The 19,193-nt window shown below is 41.3% G+C and overlaps 2 protein-coding genes across 2 annotated transcripts in view; one reads left to right on the top strand and one right to left on the bottom strand.

The window, feature by feature from the left end:
* Positions 1-19,193, top strand: part of LOC309552753 (T-cell immunoglobulin and mucin domain-containing protein 4-like) — a gene marked incomplete at its 3' end in the record, with an annotated part of 146,643 nt that overhangs the window by 76,516 nt on the left and 50,934 nt on the right. The gene's annotated exons all lie outside the window — the stretch shown is intronic.
* The window catches only part of LOC309554658 (uncharacterized protein), a gene marked incomplete at both ends in the record, with an annotated part of 51,607 nt that overhangs the window by 2,098 nt on the left and 30,316 nt on the right, over positions 1-19,193 (bottom strand). Inside the window, 2 exons of the mRNA XM_082256370.1 lie at positions 3,624-3,724; positions 11,121-11,665. Of these exons, the coding sequence (XP_082112496.1) occupies positions 3,624-3,724; positions 11,121-11,665 (646 nt within the window). The remainder of the gene's footprint in view (positions 1-3,623; positions 3,725-11,120; positions 11,666-19,193) is intronic.

Raw genomic sequence — 19,193 nt, 5'->3', positions numbered from 1 at the left:
GACATGGGATACACTTTATTACAGGTGACTGAGGCTGTAGTCATTTTTTTTTTTTAACTGCTGAATAACTGCTGTACTATGGATGGGTGGTCCACACAGGCAAAGCGATGTACCCGCACTACGCTGCCTGCTTCCGGGTTTAGGGCACATGCATGCATGTGACCCCCCCCCCCCCCCCCCCCCGCAGACACCTGCTGTGATTGTACACAGTGGGAGTCTGTCAGCAAGTCCCAGCCAATGATTCATAACCTGGACCTGCTGATCGGCTGTGTGCAATCACAGTTTAGATCCCTGTGTTGACAATCAACACAGGCCTGTGTGCAGAGAAAGCAATCTCTCTGTTTCCTATTTCTGCAAACAAGCTAAGAAACAAGAAACAAAAAGATCTATAGTAAAAAAGCAGCACACATCACACTTCCCCTTGATCGCCCTAAATGTTAACCCATTCCCAGCCAGTGTCATTAGTACAGTGACAGTGTATGCGATTAGCAGTGATCACTGTATTAGTGTCACTGGGGATGTCAGTGGTAGTTAGTCAGTTCCCCCCAATATCAGTTAGTGTCAGATCACTCGCCGCACTATTGTAATTATAAGTTGCTGATCACCGCCATTAGTAGTATAAAAATAAATACATTTCAATTCCAGTATATATACCATAGTTCGTAAATGCTATAACTTTCATGCAAACCAATCAATATACACTTATTGGGATTTTTTTGTTTGCTATGAAAGACATGTAGCAGAATATATTTTAACCAAAATTTATGAAAACAAATTATGGAAAAAAATGTTTTTTTTTCCCATAAAAAAAAGTATTTTCGTTTATATTGAAAAAAATAAAAACCCCAGTGGTGATCAAATAGCACCAAAGAAAAGCTCTATTTGTGTGAAAAATGATGCAAATTTTGTTTGGGTACAGTGTTGCATGACCGCGCAATTACCAGGTAAAGTAGTGCAGTACTAAATAGCAAAAAATGGCCTGGTCATGAAGGGGGTAAAACCTTCCAGAGCTTATGTGGTTAAAGGAAATCTATGGTCACAGCATACACTTTCATTCTATAACATCAGTATTGTAACAGAAATACAAACAACTGTTATTGTTGACAATCCAATATAAGCTTACTTCAAAAATCTAATTTCATGATGTGCGTTTTGCCTGTCTGCTGGTCATCTCTTTCTACAACTTCCTGGACTCCCTGCATGCTTTGTAGTTTCTCCTTTGCTGTTTAATTTCCATTTCTAAGGACCACATTTCCCATGGTACCATGCTACCTGTAAGCAGTGATTCCTGTACTGGCTCCGCCACCTGAAACTCCTCCTCTCAGCACCTCTGTGGTTCAGAAGGCAATGAATATACAGTTTGATTTTTTGACCATGAATACGCTTCAGCCACATTTCATCTTTAACTTTAAATATTCTTGTTTTTTCCAGGGAAATGAGTATTTGCAGGATCCTACTCCTACTCCTCCTAATAACATTTTAGCAATTTGTATCGGTATCGCTCTGGTCCTTTTCACCATTGTGATGTCACTTACCCTTTACAGATGTAAGTACTCCGAAACTGGCGCTGAGATGAAAATATTACCAATCCTTTGTTTATGATCCCATTCACAGTTGGCCTCTCTGAAAACACGGGCAGAATAGTGTGTGTTCAGAAATGCGGCAAAAGCAGGACCCACTTGTGGTGCCATTATTTCTTAACAGCACCCTAAATGTGGTGTGTTTTTACTGCATTTGTCACACACCAAAACATGCAAAATTTGAGGCTAGATGCACAACGTTCCATGCCCAAAAACAGATTTGGCTGATTTGTCATACGAAGGGCAGCCCATTCAAGTGAATGTTCTGCCTTGTGCATGACCTGTGAAACCGCACAAAAAAATACGCAAAAAAATGTGAGCAGGAATGTGTGTAAAATGTGCAATCCTGCAAGTCCTACCTAAAGTGTTACTAAACCCAGGAGCCTGCATTCACTATATGTGATCTCCCACAGTACACAGAACATGGAAATGTTATCATTTTAGTAAATATAAACTGCTAAATACATTTTCTCATCAGCAGTATATAGCTGTCTTATAACTTCTATCAGTGCCTGGTTAAAGCTTGTAGGAGGAGTTTTCATTCTACTCTGACTGTCCTATGCAGATGCATGACCCCTGACCCTATCTCTGGACAGTGCTCTGTGCTGATCACATGCACTTTCCCAAGAAAAAAAACTATCTAGCAATACACAACAAACTGAGAATGTGCAGCTTTTCCCCCAGCCTCTGTTCTATCAGGAGATGGATTGGGGACTGAGGAAGTAGGGGAGGATCAGAGAAGACAGGATCAAACAGCCTTTTTACACAATGTGGAGGATTAACCCCTTAGGTTCCACAGTGAGTGTGAGTATAACAAGCATGCTTTACTACATATGCAGACTGATTTTACAGTTGTGGGTTTAGTAACACTTTAAAGACTTAAACCTAACACATATTTAAAATTCTCCTGGGACTTTAACTGGTAGTAACTTAGTATGGTGAAATAACAAAAAGCTTAATTAACATAATGAATAAAAGTAGACTAAAAAAGCAACAGGCTGGTATATGGTAAGTCAGGGCTCGACAATCTCTGGGCGCCAGGTCGCATTTGCGACTAGAATTAGCGACCTGGCGCCTGGGGTGCCCTGCAGAAGGTGTCCAGTGATTTTTGCACGGACTTCCGCGCACGGAGTGCACAGACTTCCGCGCCGTCCGAAAATTGAGGCCCCGGCTTTTCGGCCTACTTGAGATTAGAGAGGCTTCCAATGGGGAACTGACGCCCTCTTGTGGTGGCCGGGAGTAATGACTGTTGTAATGACTGTTTCCACTGCCTGTTTGTTCTTAATGCAATTACCATCTCCCTGTCCAGTTAATTACCTTTGACAGGGAGTGTGGTTATTATTAATTTAATTAATTTTTTAAATGTAAAAAAAAATAATATTTTCTTCTTTATTTTTATTATATAGGCGGACCTGATCAGACAGCCCGTGTGAAAGGGGCCTTCGGCTGTGGCATGGCGATGAGGAAAAAAAAAAAGATTTTATATATATATATATATATATATATATATATATATATATATATATATATATATATATATATATATATATATATATATATATATAATCTTTTTTTTTTTTTTTTTTTTCCTCATCGCCATGCCACAGCCGAAGGCCCCTTTCACACGGGCTGTCTGATCAGGTCCGCCTGTCAGTTTTTCAGGCAGACCTGATCGGACCCTTCATTCTCCTCTATTGAGCAGTAATCTACCGCCATCTGATCCTGTCCGCCAAAAGCAGACGGATGGTGGTTCTATTTTCTATCCATCCCGTGGATCGGATCAGATGGCAAACACGCTCAAGAACCATGACAAAAAAAGGGAGACACGTTAGTAGTACAGAACCCTCCTAGTTCACAGTCACAACAGATAGTAAAAGATAAATATAAAAGCAAGGACACACCAGCCAAGTTGGAGCTGTTTGCACATAATCCATCCCAAAATAGTGGGAAAACGCAACAATCGAAGACATCGTTATCACCCTCTGCAGCCCTTAAGGGTTCAAGTTTACATAGCAGGCCCTCTAAAATGGCCTCTGTACCTACCCCCAACAGAGGCGGGGTCACATGATCTCTCTACTTTAGAAACTTCAGAAATAGAAGAACCATCTTTAAGAGAGGTATTAATGGCGGTGAACTGGTGCAACCTGTTGAAAAGTATTAAAGAGGAAATGTAATTCGTTAGACATGATTTACAAAAAGTGCGTGAGCGCACTACAGAGTTAAGGCCCGTACACACGTACCGATCGTCGGCATACAAACGCCGGCGGACGAAAGATCTGCCGATTGTACGCTTGTTAGTATGGTGCCTCCGACAGCCGTCAGCGCACATTCTGCGGACAAGAATCTGTCTTGCAAGCATTGAAATTTTTGTATGCCGACAACAGAACGGCAGATTGTTCGCCAGTCAGTACAGAAATCAGCCGACACACAGCTACAAATCCCAACATGCATGATCAAACCAAATGAGGTCCCGGAAGAATTTTCTCTAGTAAACTCAACATTTTATCCAGAAAGAACTTTCGGCTCGCGGCAGTCCAAGAAATAGGTGAAATGCGGAGCACATGCTCATCTTGATAAATGTGAGAAGAAGGAAGATGCTGCTCATAATGCCATACTTTTCTAATAAAAAGGCATGTGTTCTGTTATGATGAAGATAATGTTTGTCTATTCTATCTGTTCTATCAAATTTTATAATTAAATAATTTGAACTCTTCACCATTTTTTTTTTTTTAACAGCAAAGATCTAACTATTGATATGACCCTTTATTCTTTTATGAATTAATGTATAAAACATATTTTTCAGGTTATGCACAATATTAAACATGTTAACAAATTCAGATAGGCCATTTTTTAGTTACAATTTTCTTTATTTTTTGGATCTCTGAAAAAACAAATGAAAACATCAATACTCTCCGTATAAAAAAAAAAAAAAACATAAAAAAGGTCCATTTGGACTAAATTAAATTAGAAACTGCCAAACAGGGGTAAAATAAATAATAGGGGGTTACAAAAATTAAAGTTGCTGGTAACTGTAATCAGGTTGCCATGAGGGCAGGTTTGGATCCTGCTGGCCATATTGCCACTGGCCATGTGGCATTTGGCGAGGTGGTGGCTGTTGTGGAGGTGGAGGTGGAGGGCATGGGTGCTCCTGGCATGCATGGCTGTGCTCATTAAGGATGCCGTTTTCAGCGTTTTGCAGCACATCCAGAATAATTTTTCTGGCATACTGACACTGCCTGGGGTCCACCTTATCTAAAATTTTGCCCGTCATGTTGCCGAAGGACTCATTGGCCTCCGGTTTGCGACGTAGGGCTATGGTGGCCTCCTGTATAAATTCATCAGTGATGTCGTCGATGTGTTTCCTCTTTTGCCTCCGTTTGGCAGGAGGAGGTGGTGGTGGAAAGAGTTCCACAGGCTCCTCAGGCTCCCCAGGCTCCTGGCTGCAACCTGCCTCCTCCTCAGTGACACTTCCCTGTTGATGAAATGAACAATTGATTAGAATGTTATAGTGTATATAAAAATGCATGTTTGTTATACTATTGTGAACAAATAGCAGACTTTACATACAGTGGCGTATCTAGGGTCTCCAGTGCCCTTGTTGAGGAGCTGTATTTGGCAACAACCCCCCCCCCCCCCCAAGATCAATGTAAAAATGTAACCCCCCCCCCCCCCCCAAAAAAAAATATAAAAGGGCATTAAATGTTTTTCATTTGTCCCTTGTTTGCCCAGTGTAGAGCTCTCTAGTGGGCAATCATTGTCTCAGGTGTGAAAAACAAGAAAGAGAGGGGTGAGAGATAGAGAGAGGGAGAGAAAGAGGGGGTGTGAGAGAGAGAGGAGGGGGGTTGCAGAGAGAGAGGGGCCTGAACTTGCAGAGGGCTTGATGTAGGGCATTAAGGGTGAAGCGTTGCAGGAAAACATGAATAAGGGAGCCACCTGCCTTGCTGACCCACAGTGAGAGACCAGAGACATGGAAGCAAGGATGGATGTATCATTTGCAGGAGCTGTTAGTTTGTTAGTTTTGTTTTAAAAAAGGTTGAGCCGGAGGAATGCTGAGGCTACAGCAGTGTTTGTTAGGACCAGAGGTGTGCTGGGGATGCAGCAATGTTTGTAAGACCAGAGGTGTGCTGGGGATGCAGTGAGAGGCAGTCTCAGTCTCCTGGTCTTTTGGCTCAGCTGCTCTCAATGTTTTACACCTGCATGAAGCAGCTCTCAATGTTTTACACCTGCATGAATCCGCCTGCAAACTGGGGGTTCTGGGGTGTGCAGGCTGAGTGGATTGTTCAAAAAATCATTAAAACAATGCCAATGTTTTTGCGACCCACCCCCCTTGGCCTGCGCCCCTGGCGGTTGCCTGTCATGCCAACCCCTTGCTATGCCAGTTTACATAAAGGGTCAATTATGCTTTAGCTTATAATTTTGTTACATGATTAAATTTTAGCAGACAATATATAGTGAAATGCCATACCTGAGTAAAACTCTCCTCCAGGATATCTTCATCCTGGCTTGGATCAACTGATACTGAGCCCTCTGCCGAAGTCGAAGGCAGTGTTGAGATGGATGGCCTCGATTCCAAGGTGTCTGCCAGGAATCGCAGGTTATCAAAGTACCACAGCCGTGGTACATGTACATTCTGTGCACCTGCTCCAGACTTGGTGGTATCCTCAATTTTCTTAACCTCCCGCCTGTAGGCACTGCGAATGCTGTTAATTTTTCGCCGTACATACTCCACATTTGCCCCAGGACAGACGGGCTTGTAGAAGGCCACTAGGTGTTCAATGGCCTGTTGTTTTAGTTTCTTATTTTTATATTCTGCCGACTTGACTTTCCACAAACAGGGCAGTTGCCTGAACTCATCAATGAAACTGATGAGAAAGTTGAGTGTGGTGTAATTGTCCACCATTTTGCAGGACAGTATATGCCTGCAAGACACAACACAACACAAAACATATTAAAATAGCATGTATTTTGGGACATAATAAAGATATTCATAGTAAAAGCTGTATAGGGCCCAAAACACACACTTTCTATTAAAATAGTCGTACCTTTGTTTGTGGGGAAAAGTCGTGATTCGCCGCTCGATCGTGCTCCAACCCTCGATATGTCTGCTAGCGAATCGTCGGCCGAAAGATCTGGCGTCCTTTAAATACAGCGCATGCGTCAACTCCTCCTCCAGTGGCGGGCTTGTGCAGGGGTGTGTACGTGCTGAAGATCAGGCCTACATGCGACACACACACCTGAAGCAGTGGAACAATCTTTTAATCAAGAAGAATGTCTGAAAGATCTCAGAGTTCATCAAGTGGGGGCCGAAGTGATTGGGCCACCAGAAAATCAAGGGCTACACCCATGACAAAGCCAGAAATGGTGGAGATGGTCTCCATTTTAGAAAAAATGGACTATGATGGCAAGTTGGCAAATTACGACCGGCCCAATGCCAGGAAAGATGGCATCATGGATAAGGTGGTGGCCTGTTTGCTAAAAAAAAATTCGGTGTGGATCGATCGAAAGATCAAATTAGGAAACGGTGGTCCGACCTGAAACACCGTGAGCAGGATCAGCTGGGCCAAATCCATCGGATTTTGAAAAAAAGTAAGTTTTATTTTTTATTTATTTTTTTAAACATGCAATATGTTTTTTATAATTTTGTGTATGTTGTATTAACATGTCTAGATTATAATGTCTATGTAAAAAGTTAGATTACTCATTTTAGTTGTCATGTCGTGATTAGATCGATCTATTGTTGATGTTTTAGTATATGACATTAAAAGTCAGGAAGCCATAGTTAAAAATATATGTATTGTGTTGCAACCAACGTTCTTTCCTGCACGAATCTTCTCTGCAAACATTCCTATTAATCACAGATTATTAATCAAACCTTTAAATAGGAGAAAAACGAAAACTCCGTGCCAAACTATGGGAAAGGAGGAGGAGAGGTTTGGCAGCTCCATCGGCAGTTGTGGAAGAAGATGAGGACATGGGCCCAGATGGTGGCACAGATTACACTACAGGTAATTGGTTCCTATTCACAGTCAAACATTAATGTACCATATTTTTCGTAGATAACCATGTACATGTCTTCATATTTGTTACTAAAAGAGCTATCAAGCAGGGCACCATGTCCTAACAAATGTACCTCTTGTGACTTTTATGATATGGCAACTTTTTTGTATTTTGTAGATGAAGACATTATTCCGGAAATAATCCTGGTGGAGCCAACAAGTGACCAGACACCAGAGCAACAAGAAGGTTGGTAGGCACAGATTTTTGTGTAGTGGGATCATAGAAATATGTGTATTTGCAATGATTGTTTAACCTTATATTCTTGTATTCCCTTACAAATTAACATTGCAGATGTTGCGTCATGCCAGGATGTGGCATCCCCTGCCATGTCAGAACCCCGATCTCCTGGCAACTTGGCAAGCAGCGTGGAAGCCACTTCCGAAACTGTGGAGGATCCAGGACCAAGTGTCAGAGAGCCAGTTGTGTGCCCACGTAGGTTTTTTCATAATGATTTTTATCAGTGTTATTTGTAGCCTCCAATTGTCAACACTAGTTCCCTATGGGAGCCTCTTTATTTGAATGGAAGTGGCACCGTAAGTCGGATCAGGATGCTCTGACTTGCGGGGCCACTTGCGCTGTGAAGATTTTTGAGGGGGAACTACACAGACAAATTGAATAACCCACCGTGGGTGTCCCCCCCAAGTTCACAACCAGGCCTTTGGTGTGTGGTATTGAGTTTGAGGGTATGCCCACAACAAAAAGACAGCGTGGGTTACCCCCAAAACCCCTACCAGACCCTTATCCAAGCATGCAGCTTGTCAGGCCAGGAAAGAGAACGAGCAAGCGGACCAAACACCCCCTGGACCACAGCAGGACACATGCCCTCAACATGGGGGGGTTTTATTGCTTTGGGCCAGGGGGCCTCTGCACCGCACACCCAAAAGCACCTTGCTCCCATGTAGAGGAGGACAAGGGCCTCATCCCCACAACCCTGTCTGGTGGTTTTGGGGGGTCATGCGGCCAGGGGGTTCCTAGGATTTGGAAGCAACCTTTAACAAAGGGTGGCCCCCAGATCCCAGACCCCAATCACTATGTGAATGGGTATGGGGTACATAGTACCCCTACACATTAACCACATAAATGGAAGTATATGTGAATAACGACAGGAGACGTTTATGAAATGTTCTTAAAGATCTTCATCCGGTCTTCTCCACTCTGCTCTTTGGATCTTCTCCTCTCCTGTCTTCTGCTGTCCAATCTTCTGCTCTTATGTTGTCTGCTCTTTTGTCCTAGGCTCTTCTTCTTCCTCCTGTCCTCTTCCGATGCTGTTGCCGTGCATTCTGCCCGTCTCTGGTCTCTGCATCTTAATATATATACATTACGACCATGCCCTCACAATGACGTCATCATGTGTTCACACCCCTAATGAATATATAGTAAGCTCAGGAGACCGTCAGAATCATCAGTAACAGCATTGGAGGAGGACAGGAGGAAGAAGAAGAGCCTAGGGCAAAAGAGCATAAGAACAGGGTAGGTATTAACTCGAGAGGATTTTAAGATTACCTGCACACCAAATGTTCCTCTATTATGACCTCATGTAGGTGATTCACATTGACTCCGTTGTATTTTATTTTCCAGATCATGTATTACATAGTTGCACTTTGGCCAAATTGACCCGTGAGGCTCTTCAATGCTGCTCAGACCTAGAGCAAATAAAGGAGACTGCAACGGCATTGCAAACCAAAATGCGTGATTTTGTGGACATGCTTGGCAAATTCTAAAAAAAAATTTTTAAAAGTTTTTAATGTTTGTATTGGGATGTTCCTGATGTTCAAAATTTTATATAATCTTTTATGATAGTTTTATGACACTCAGATGTTAAAGAGTGTACCCAAGTTTGGGAAAAGCACTTTACAACACCCTAACCCTAACCCTAACCCTGTGAATGTTTGATACTAAAACATTTTTACATTCAACAATGTGTGTTCAATTCTTTATTAGACTTTCGTTGGGGGGTCGAGGTCTAAAGCTGTGTAAAGAAGCACTAAATGTATGATGACTGTCCTATTCCCATATTTACATGTTAATGAAAGCATTTTGGACACTGCCATATGCGAGTTGCTGGAGGTGTCAATGAAATGTTAAAGATACCCCCAGTTTTAACGCATATCACAGTGCGATCTGACATTTCACACAGGATCGGATCACACAAGTTTGAACGACTGTGCGATCCTATCCTGATGCGGCTGAATAAATGCATCATGTGCGACTTTTGTGCGAGTGCAGTGCGAATTGAGCCATACAAACTGTATAGAGGATTTTCGCATGAACATCTGATCGCATGTAATAAAGGAGCAGTGCGCTACAATATTACATGCCATCAGATGTGCAGTGTGAATTGAGACATATACACTTTGTATGGCTACATTCGCAATGAACACGCATACAAGTCGCACATGACCCTTTATTTCGGATGTATCTGGATTGGATCGCACAGTGCTTAACACTTGTGGAATACAATCCTGTGCAAAGAGTAAGTGGCGGGTCACCCTTATGCAATGCTGGAAGGCTGCAAAGTCGCAGACTTCCAACATTGCATAAGTGTGACTCAACACTCAAGGTACTAGCAGTCCTAGGATTCAATATGGCATTGATATTGCCAGTAGCAATCAGTGTAGGGAGATCAGTGTAATCTATAGTGTATTGCTTGTTCGTTGCTCTAGTTCACTTTCCATTACCTATATATATAACACTTTGAGATGAACAATGATCAAGTTTCACATAACACTGAAATATCCTAACATTGGTGGGCAGTGAGAAGGATGTCATAAATGAACACAACATAACAGGTGTAGGTACTTTGTTAATACCCTAATGTATTATATGAAATATATAGTATGGGCACCTTCTGGACAATGACCACCAATGTAAGGTGACATTAGATGAACCTTGGGTGTGACCTAGTTCTCAATGTGAGCGGGTTTGTGGAAATTTTATGGGGTGCAGAAGGCCCTTGTATTTACACCACTGGCTAAAAAATAACACATGGCCATCATCACTTTTGATCAGCTGGTGAGAGACTACAGCAAAGAAACCCAATGATGAATGTATTAACCCTTCCAAAGTCACACATATATAACACATGATTTACACCAAAAATTATGTTGGCCATATGTGCCCAAATTATTAGAATCCACAATACAGAATCATAGCAATTTTTGTTTAATGTGTTCTAAAATAATAGATCGCTGACATTTATCTTGTGTGTCAAATCTTTAACAACATTAATGTGTGTGTGACATTGATTGCTGCCATGACACAGCTCCTCTCCCCAAGAAATAGTCCAGATATTCCTGGCGGATCTGACGGGCCCTGTGTGATGCCAATCCTGACCGTCCAACTTGCATTGACGTCATGGACTCCACTTGGTCTGGAGGTTGGGCCTCTCCACTTGTACCTGGCATAGCAGGGTCTGTATCCAGTTGCTGCAAAACATAATTGTGTACATTCCTGCGTAGGAAGTTGTGCAAAATGCAGCAACACAAGACCACATTATCCACTTTGTACAGTGCCAGGTGTATGGACGTCAGGAATATCCAGAACCGGTTGGCCATTATCCCGAAGGCATTCTCCACAACTCTGCGAGCTCTGGACAACCGGTAGTTGTAAATCCTTTGGTCGGGGGTGAGGTTCCTCTGAGGGTAGGGCTTCATGAGATGCTCCCCAAGCGCAAAAGCATCATCTGCGATAAACACAAAGCTCATACCCTCAACAGTTTGCTCCCTGGATGGCAGGTTCAGAGTGCCGTTCTTTAGACGACGAGCGAACTCCGTCTGCTCAATAACTCCCCCATCCGAATTGCGGCCATTTTTGCCAATATCCAAATAAATAAACTCATAGTTTGCATTAACTATGGCTAGCATGACTATACTAAAAAAACCTTTATAATTATAATAAAATGTGCCGGAATTCGGAGGGGGGACAATGCGGACGTGCTTCCCATCAATAGCACCCCCACAATTGGGAAAATTCCACTTCTCCAGAAATTGAGCAGAAATCTCCAGCCATTGCTCTGCGTTTGAAGGAAACTGTGGGGAAACAAAAAAAAAAATAAAAATTAGTGCTTGAGCACATCACATTATTAATTACACACACAGTTGTCTGTTAAATGCTTATGCAACTTGTTAAAAATATAAACAACAGGAAGGCAAACGTTTGGATTAGGGGATGTAACATATACATACATTTATTTTCAACCTCCTATTGTTCTTATATTGTAAAGGGCCATACACACTATAAGATTCTCTGAAGACTTTTTCCTGCAGATTTACCTTTTCTATGTAGTGCAAGGGCCTACCAGATTGCATAGGATTTGAAAGTGTTTGTTGGGCCTCATATTATTTGGTTTAGGTAAATCGGAAGGATAAATTGTTCTGACAATCTTATAGTGTGTATGGCCCATTATACTCACCAGCTAGAGCAGAGATTTACAAACTATGGCCCTCCAGCTGTTGCAGAACTACACATCCCATGAGGCCTTGTAATTCTATGACATTCACAGACATGACTAGGCATGATGGAAATTGTAGTTCCTGAACAACTGGAGGGCCGTAGTTTGAAGACCTCAGAGCTTGAGCTTTGGTATATGCTGACTTTGAGATTTAGCATGTGGGTGGGGGATGGGTAAGTAAAACTGGGCATTTATACATCAATAAGGGCTTGTGGTCAGTGAAGGTTTTAACATCATTACATAAACATACACAATCATAGGTGGGAATGGATGGACTGATGTATTTTAGATAAATCATAAACTAGGTAATAAAACATTGGCCAAGGAATAATTGTTTGAGAAAAAATAATAAAATGACCCAAATTAAAAATACTGTTAACAGGCAATGCGTTTAGGGACACATAGGAGAAAATGCTGGGGTGGTTAGTGGGTAATTTTACAAATGGTTAAGATAATCTACATCTTTACTACTATGTGCATGCGGACAGAGGGTAGTTACAAAATAATGGTCTGTGTCAATTGCTGTACATCCAAAAACCTAATAATTCTGGTGAAACAACTAATACATGTAATGTAAAAAATCAAACATACCTTGATATAGTCCTTCTGCAAGACCTTGATGATGGCAGAGCAGGTCTCAGGGATGATGACTCCAAGTGCTTGGGGGGAGATGCCTGTGGTGAACTTCAGATCCTGCAGGCTTCTCCCTGTTGCAAGATACCTCAACGTCGCAATTAACCTTTGCTCAGGAGTAATTGCAAGCCGCATACAAGTATCCTGCTTCAGAATATAGGGGGACACCAGGGCAAGAAGACGGTAAAAGATGGGATCCGTCATCCTCAAATAATTCCTGAAGTCATCAGGATTATTTTCCTGGAGCTCCCTCAGCAAGGACATATGAGAAAATTGATCACGGTTAAGCAACCAATTTTTCGTCCAGGAGGTCCGCTTCTTCTTCCTATTGCTCGTACGTCGTCTCAGAGCCAAAACTCCAACACTAACGACAGCAACGGACAAATTCACGGTCGCCATAATAAATTCTCGAACGATGTCTAGGAAAATAGCGAAATGTCGTCAACCAAACAAATGCTACCGAAATCAGCGCGAGATGCCCAGAAGGGTCACGGCCAAACACTCACTTCCTCTTTTGTAGCGGCGAACGTGCGCGGAACGTAGTGACGTCATTTTCTGTCGGCAGACAAATGTCCTGGGCAAGTTTTGAGCACTTTTCAACAGAAAAACAACAAACACGCCAGCCGCGAACATTTGTAGGACGTTCTGTCGGCTGACGATCGGTACGTGTGTACGGGCCTTTAGAAGCCAGAGTCAGTGGAGTTGAAGATACAATAAAACCCATGAAGCAGGAGATTGTGCTTTTAAAAGGGAACAGTTGAGAAACAAAATGATAAATTAGAGAATTTGAAAACCGACTAAGGAGGAACAATTTTCACATAATTGGTTTACCAGAGAGAAGCGAAGGGAATAATATGAAACACTTTTTGGAAAAATGGCTTCAGGAGGCCTTTGGGAAGGAAGAATTTTCCTCCTTATTTGCTATTGAAAGGGCTCACAGAGTCCCACTAAGAACCCCCCCCCCCCTTCAGGTGGGATACCAAGACCAGCAGTTCACTTTTTTGATACATCTGCCATGGGCGTTGCTTTGTTTGAGAGAAATTGGCAGTCTTTATAGTATTAGATAAGCTTATGTGGTAGGAGGTATGATCCCTTAGATTGGGACATGGGGGTTTATTTTTTTTTCTCTTTTTGTACATGGGAGCACCAGAATAGAGTTATGGATCAAGTATATAACTATTTGTAGAGTCTCAAGTGTTTGGAGATAGTCACAGAAATGTTTTTGTAGGAAATAATTTCTTGATTTTGGTGTAAAAGGGTAAAATTGATATTCAATGTGTAGACACTGGGTATAAAATATAGAAGTTACAGGTTAAAGAAACATGCCCCCTACATATATAGAAGGGTTCACAATTTATATATACACAATTGTAACACTTCTTTTTGTTTTTTTTTTCCTTTTATTGAGTTAAGATGAATGGTAAGGTGATGATTTGTTCATAGAATGTAAGGGGATTAGGAGACCCGTCAAAAAAAATAGTTTTGTTTAAGACTGTCTCAACCCTTAAAGTTTTTGTCCTTTGCCTACAGGAGACACACCTGACAAAAGAAACAGTGGGGCGAATAAAATGTAAGGGATTTCTTCAGCACTATCATTTAGTGTATACTTCATTTTCAAGGGGAACAAGTATCCTAATACATAAATCGGTGTCATTCTCCTGTAGGCAAATAAAAGTAAATGGAGAGGGTAGATACATATTTATATACTGCACACTGGCAGAGATGCCATGCGTGCTTATGAATGTATATATTCCTTTCCTTTTTAAAGTGGACATAATTAAAAATTTGTTGGAATTTATTATTGATAAACCAAGGGTGCCAGTTTTGATAGTAGGAGATTTCAATATGATAATGACTATTCAAATAGATAGGTTTCCACCGGGAAAGGACTCCCATATAGCAAATCCCATATACCTCATTGTATAGGATATTTAAAGAGACAGGGTTGAAGGACATTTGGCGGAACATTATCCAACAACTCAATTTTTTTTATATGCCAGTCCGGAGTACATTCATCACTTTCTAGAATAGATATGGCAATAGGGAATGATATACTCGCCCATTTAGTAACAGAGATTAGATATGAGGCTAGAGGGTTGTCAGACCATTCCCCTATAATCCTGTCATTAGGGCTAGGGAAGAGGCGGGTCGAGTGGAGATTAAATCCTTTTTGGTTACAACTGACTGCCCCTAAAAAGGAAGTAATAGACACACTACCGGAATTTTTGGCTTATAATAATGCTTCAACAATGCCGGGTATAGTGTGGGATACCCTTAAAGCTTATTTTAGGGGGTATATTATTCAGCAGATCTCTAGGAAGAAGAAATTGTCTAAGGGCTGGGAGTTGAATATAATGGGGAAAGTGGCCGAAATGAAAAAGGTATATATAGACGACCCATCACCAGATAATCTAACTAAGTGAATGGAGGCACAACAATTATATCATACATTAGCTGAAGAAAGCTGAGAAATTTTTTTTTTGTTTTTTTTAAACAAACTCATTATGAGGGAGGAGAAAATACTGGGCAAGTCCCAAAATATCTCTACTTCTATTACAATGTCTATTGGGACTTGTGCTGGAGGGGTGACCAGGTGACTATGAGAAATATTGAATATCTTTAAGGACTATTACTCCAACCTGTATAGATCTAGGAGAGCAGAGGTAGGTGGTGAGTTGGGAGACTTCATTCAGGAGTTGACATTTCCACACCTTTCAGAAGAAGATAGGGTATTGCTAGAAGCACCTATTACAATTGAAGAATTACAAGGGACGGTGATGGAGTCAGCCAGCCACAAAACACCAGGGCCTGATGGACTATCAAGTGAGTATGGGGGGATAATGCTGCCAGAATTGCTGTGCGTGTTAAATGGGGCATTGGAAAGAGGAGAACTAGCAACGATAATAATACTGCCAATAGAAGGAAAAGACCTAACCCAACCTGCATTATACTTTGTATCTGGAGCCACTAATAAATGTATTTAGGGAAAAATGTAAGATATGGAACTGCCTCCCTTTGCAGTAGTGGGTCGTAGAAGCCTGATTAAAATGGTGTGGTTGCCACCACTTTTATATATTCTACACAATTCACCAATCTGGATTCCCGGATTGTCGTTTAGGCTTTTTTAGGAAATTAATCTGGAATAAAAGGCAAGCTAGAGTTTGTTTACGAGTGCTGCAGTTACCGAGAGGTCTAGCTGTCCCACATCCCTGGAGCTATTTTATGGCGGCTCAGTTGCAACAGATAGGGGGCTGGGAGTCGAGCAATGACACCGTCAGATACAATTCATGAGCGCTATTAACTTGCACCCCCCCCCCCCCACCCATACATCTTTGGTGGATTCTTTGGAGGCTGACTCCTTGGGAAGGGAGGGTCAGTTCCTTCAGTGAACTTAATGACGAAGGTATGGAATATAACACACACAATGTTTCAATATCTAGGATGTACAGAGTATATGCCTATTTGGGACAATGTAAACTTGCCTGAATTGGAGAAGTTGGAGAGCTTTAATAATTGGAAAAAAAAGGGAGTGGTAAGGCTTTTACAACTATATGTAACAGGGGTATTGAGGACATTTCAAGAGCTAAAAGAAGAGTTTGGGTTATCAAACAGAAACTTCTATTAATACTTACAGTTAAGACATGCATTAACAAAACAATTTAAGGAGGGAGGTTTGGAATGGTGTAGAATCCACCTATTAGAAAATCTGGTAGAGGTCACTTCCAGTAAGGGTTTGATTTCAAAATTATATAAAAAGATACATCTAAAAGTATTGGGAAAAGATTCTCAACTTTCTAGTAGAAAAAAATGGGAAGAAGATGTGGGGAAATTAACGGATGCTAAATGGATTGAAATAATAACCTCAATAGACCTATTGTCTCTTTCAGCAGCCCAGAGGCTCGCGCAGTTTTACATTGTGCATAGAGCATATTATACACCTAAAAGATTGTTATGGTTAGGGAGATGTCTGGATGCAGCTTGTCCCATGCTCTGGAGGTATCCCAAACTGTATAGGTACTGGGAAGAGGTAATGGCAAAATAAATCCAGTATTTGCAATAGGTTTACGATTATACCCAGCACTGTGCATGCTGGGATTTATGGAGCATTTATGGAGCAGAACATGGGATCTGGGGCTAAACGTGTAGCAGTATTGAGATGTCTTTACAAGGCTAGAAAAGCGATCACAGGTAGATGGATTAATGTTAAGCCACCATCTGTTATGGACTGGCTGGGCAGGGTTAACAACACAATATTAAGGAAAAAATTGGCCTACATGTGGCCTACATGAGAAGGGGAGGGAAAAATAGATTTGAGAAAATATGGGCTGTGAATTTCTAGGAAGTTGAATTTGTTTACTCTCCTACTGTATTTTGCTTGTCTAATATTTTAATCCTAAAGGGAGTGAGGGGAGGGAAGTGGGTGGAGGGGGGGGGGGGGGCTGGGAGTAGGAAATGTTTTCTTTCATCTATGTGTACCTTTTTTGTGGAATATTTTTGTAATGTTCTAGTGTATGTAAAGTATGTTATTGAGTAAAATTAAAATAAAGATAAATTTAAAAAAAAATAAGGGGAAGTAAACAAAGTGATGTGTACACAATAATTCCCCAATGGAGCAGAAATTGACACCCAACGCATTTCGAGGTGGATCCTCTTTCTTCAGGGGTGTATACAGATTCATCTTCAACAAAATATATTCTAACAAATCAATGCATATATATTACAACATGGTGTACTTACAACCAATGTATAGTGTTAAACTTAACCATCCAAACAATGCATAAAAACATTCATTGACAGGAGGTCATCATGAAGTAGATAGAGGGGGTAAGGGCCCACTTCTTAGGAGTTGATTGGTTGCCTCAAAAAGGGAAAATGTGTCCTCAATTTGCGCAACAATGCAAAACCACTATACAAAGTTACTGCCTGGTAAGGTGTCAAGTGACATTTATATTATTTGCAGGGTTTAAGCTAAGGATGTAGGCAGCTTTACCCAATTACCAACTTCCCACCAACTTTTTCCTTCTTTACTGAAGAACTTTAAATATTGTACAGAACAAGAATAAAATCAGCCTCCTTAAACAAATTTCTTGATGGTGAGGTTTGTAGCAAATTACAATTACATGAGAACTACGGCTTTCTGTTGTTTTGGGAACCCATTTTTCTTACCAGCTAGTAAAGCAGGAGAGGTGCTCATGAACAAACCCACTACAAAATTACCAAAGGAAAGTGTATTATCAACTAAAGAACAGATGAGGCCTCATTAAATTTATATTTTTAAAAGGAGTGAGAGGGTAACATGGGTCCCAAAACACACCAGTATGACATGTCTGCAGCTTGCCATGAGGTCATATGGTATAAATGCATGTGAGAAATAAAAACGATGTAGCCAAAACAATGAATTGTTTATTTTTGTTCTGCATTACAACAAACTTTATTTGTATCTGCAGGGAAATACTACAAAGCCATGAAGAAGTCTAAAACAGAGAGGTAATAACAGGGAAATAATAAAAGGTTATTGTGCCACACCGACAAGTGCCTAAAATATGTCTGTGTTGCCCACAAAACTCATTTCAGTGTCATGTTTTCTACAGCAGGTTTAATTTGATTGGCTGATTTGGGAAATACAGGCAGTGCCAGGACAAGGTCAATTAGCTCCCAAGGCAAAGATGCCAAACTGCACAAACCCCACCACCACCTCTTTTGCAAGTGAGATCTCACTTCCAGCTGCCACCCACTTGTCTCAGCATTACTGCACAGCTCTGGATCTGCCAATCAGGTTTTCACGCTGCTGTCACTACTCCTGTCAGCCTGTAGCAGAGTGAACTTGTCAAGCACTACCCCTTTCCCGTACAATAAACCACTGCACCAGGGGCAGCTTCCCCTCCTGCCCCCTTACTCCAGCACTGAATATAAATAGTTATTGGTCAAACTCTATCAGCACTCCTTTTCTGTGAAGTACAGTTCATATTTGCATCTTAAAGCTGAACTCTTTGAAAAAGGTAATTTAAATCTAGTAATACTGTATATGCATAAATAAAAATGTGAGACTGCATGTTTCTTCCAAGCAGGACACAAATTGCCATGCCTTAGCTTAGACAGGGCTAAGGACTCTCCCACCGCTCCCCTGTGACAGCACTTGTGTTTGGCGATCGGACACTCAGGTGCTTAGTACTGCCTTGTAGGTGGATGGGGAGTCACATTCTCCCATACCTAGTGATACAAATACTGGCGCCTTCTCTTCCCTCCAGCAGGACTAAAAAAAAAGTGAACCTGTTGTTTAGGTCTGCATGGGCTAAGCATAGGTAAATTTTAAATGTGATTTGCACATTAGTTTGTAATTTTCCAAACTAGCATTCATATCCACATTTGTTTTTATATTATTTTGCTGTAAACCTTTATACAACAGCTCCAATGAAGAGGGTGAAAGGATTAGAACCCCCAACCAATCAGGTCTCCATTGCTCTGCACAGTGC

Source organism: Pelophylax lessonae (assembly GCF_965119305.1).
Source record: "Pelophylax lessonae genome assembly, chromosome: 4".
Taxonomy (NCBI): Eukaryota; Metazoa; Chordata; class Amphibia; order Anura; family Ranidae; genus Pelophylax; species Pelophylax lessonae.
The sequence above is the reverse complement of the archived record's forward strand: the minus strand, read 5'-3'. Positions and strand labels throughout refer to the sequence as shown.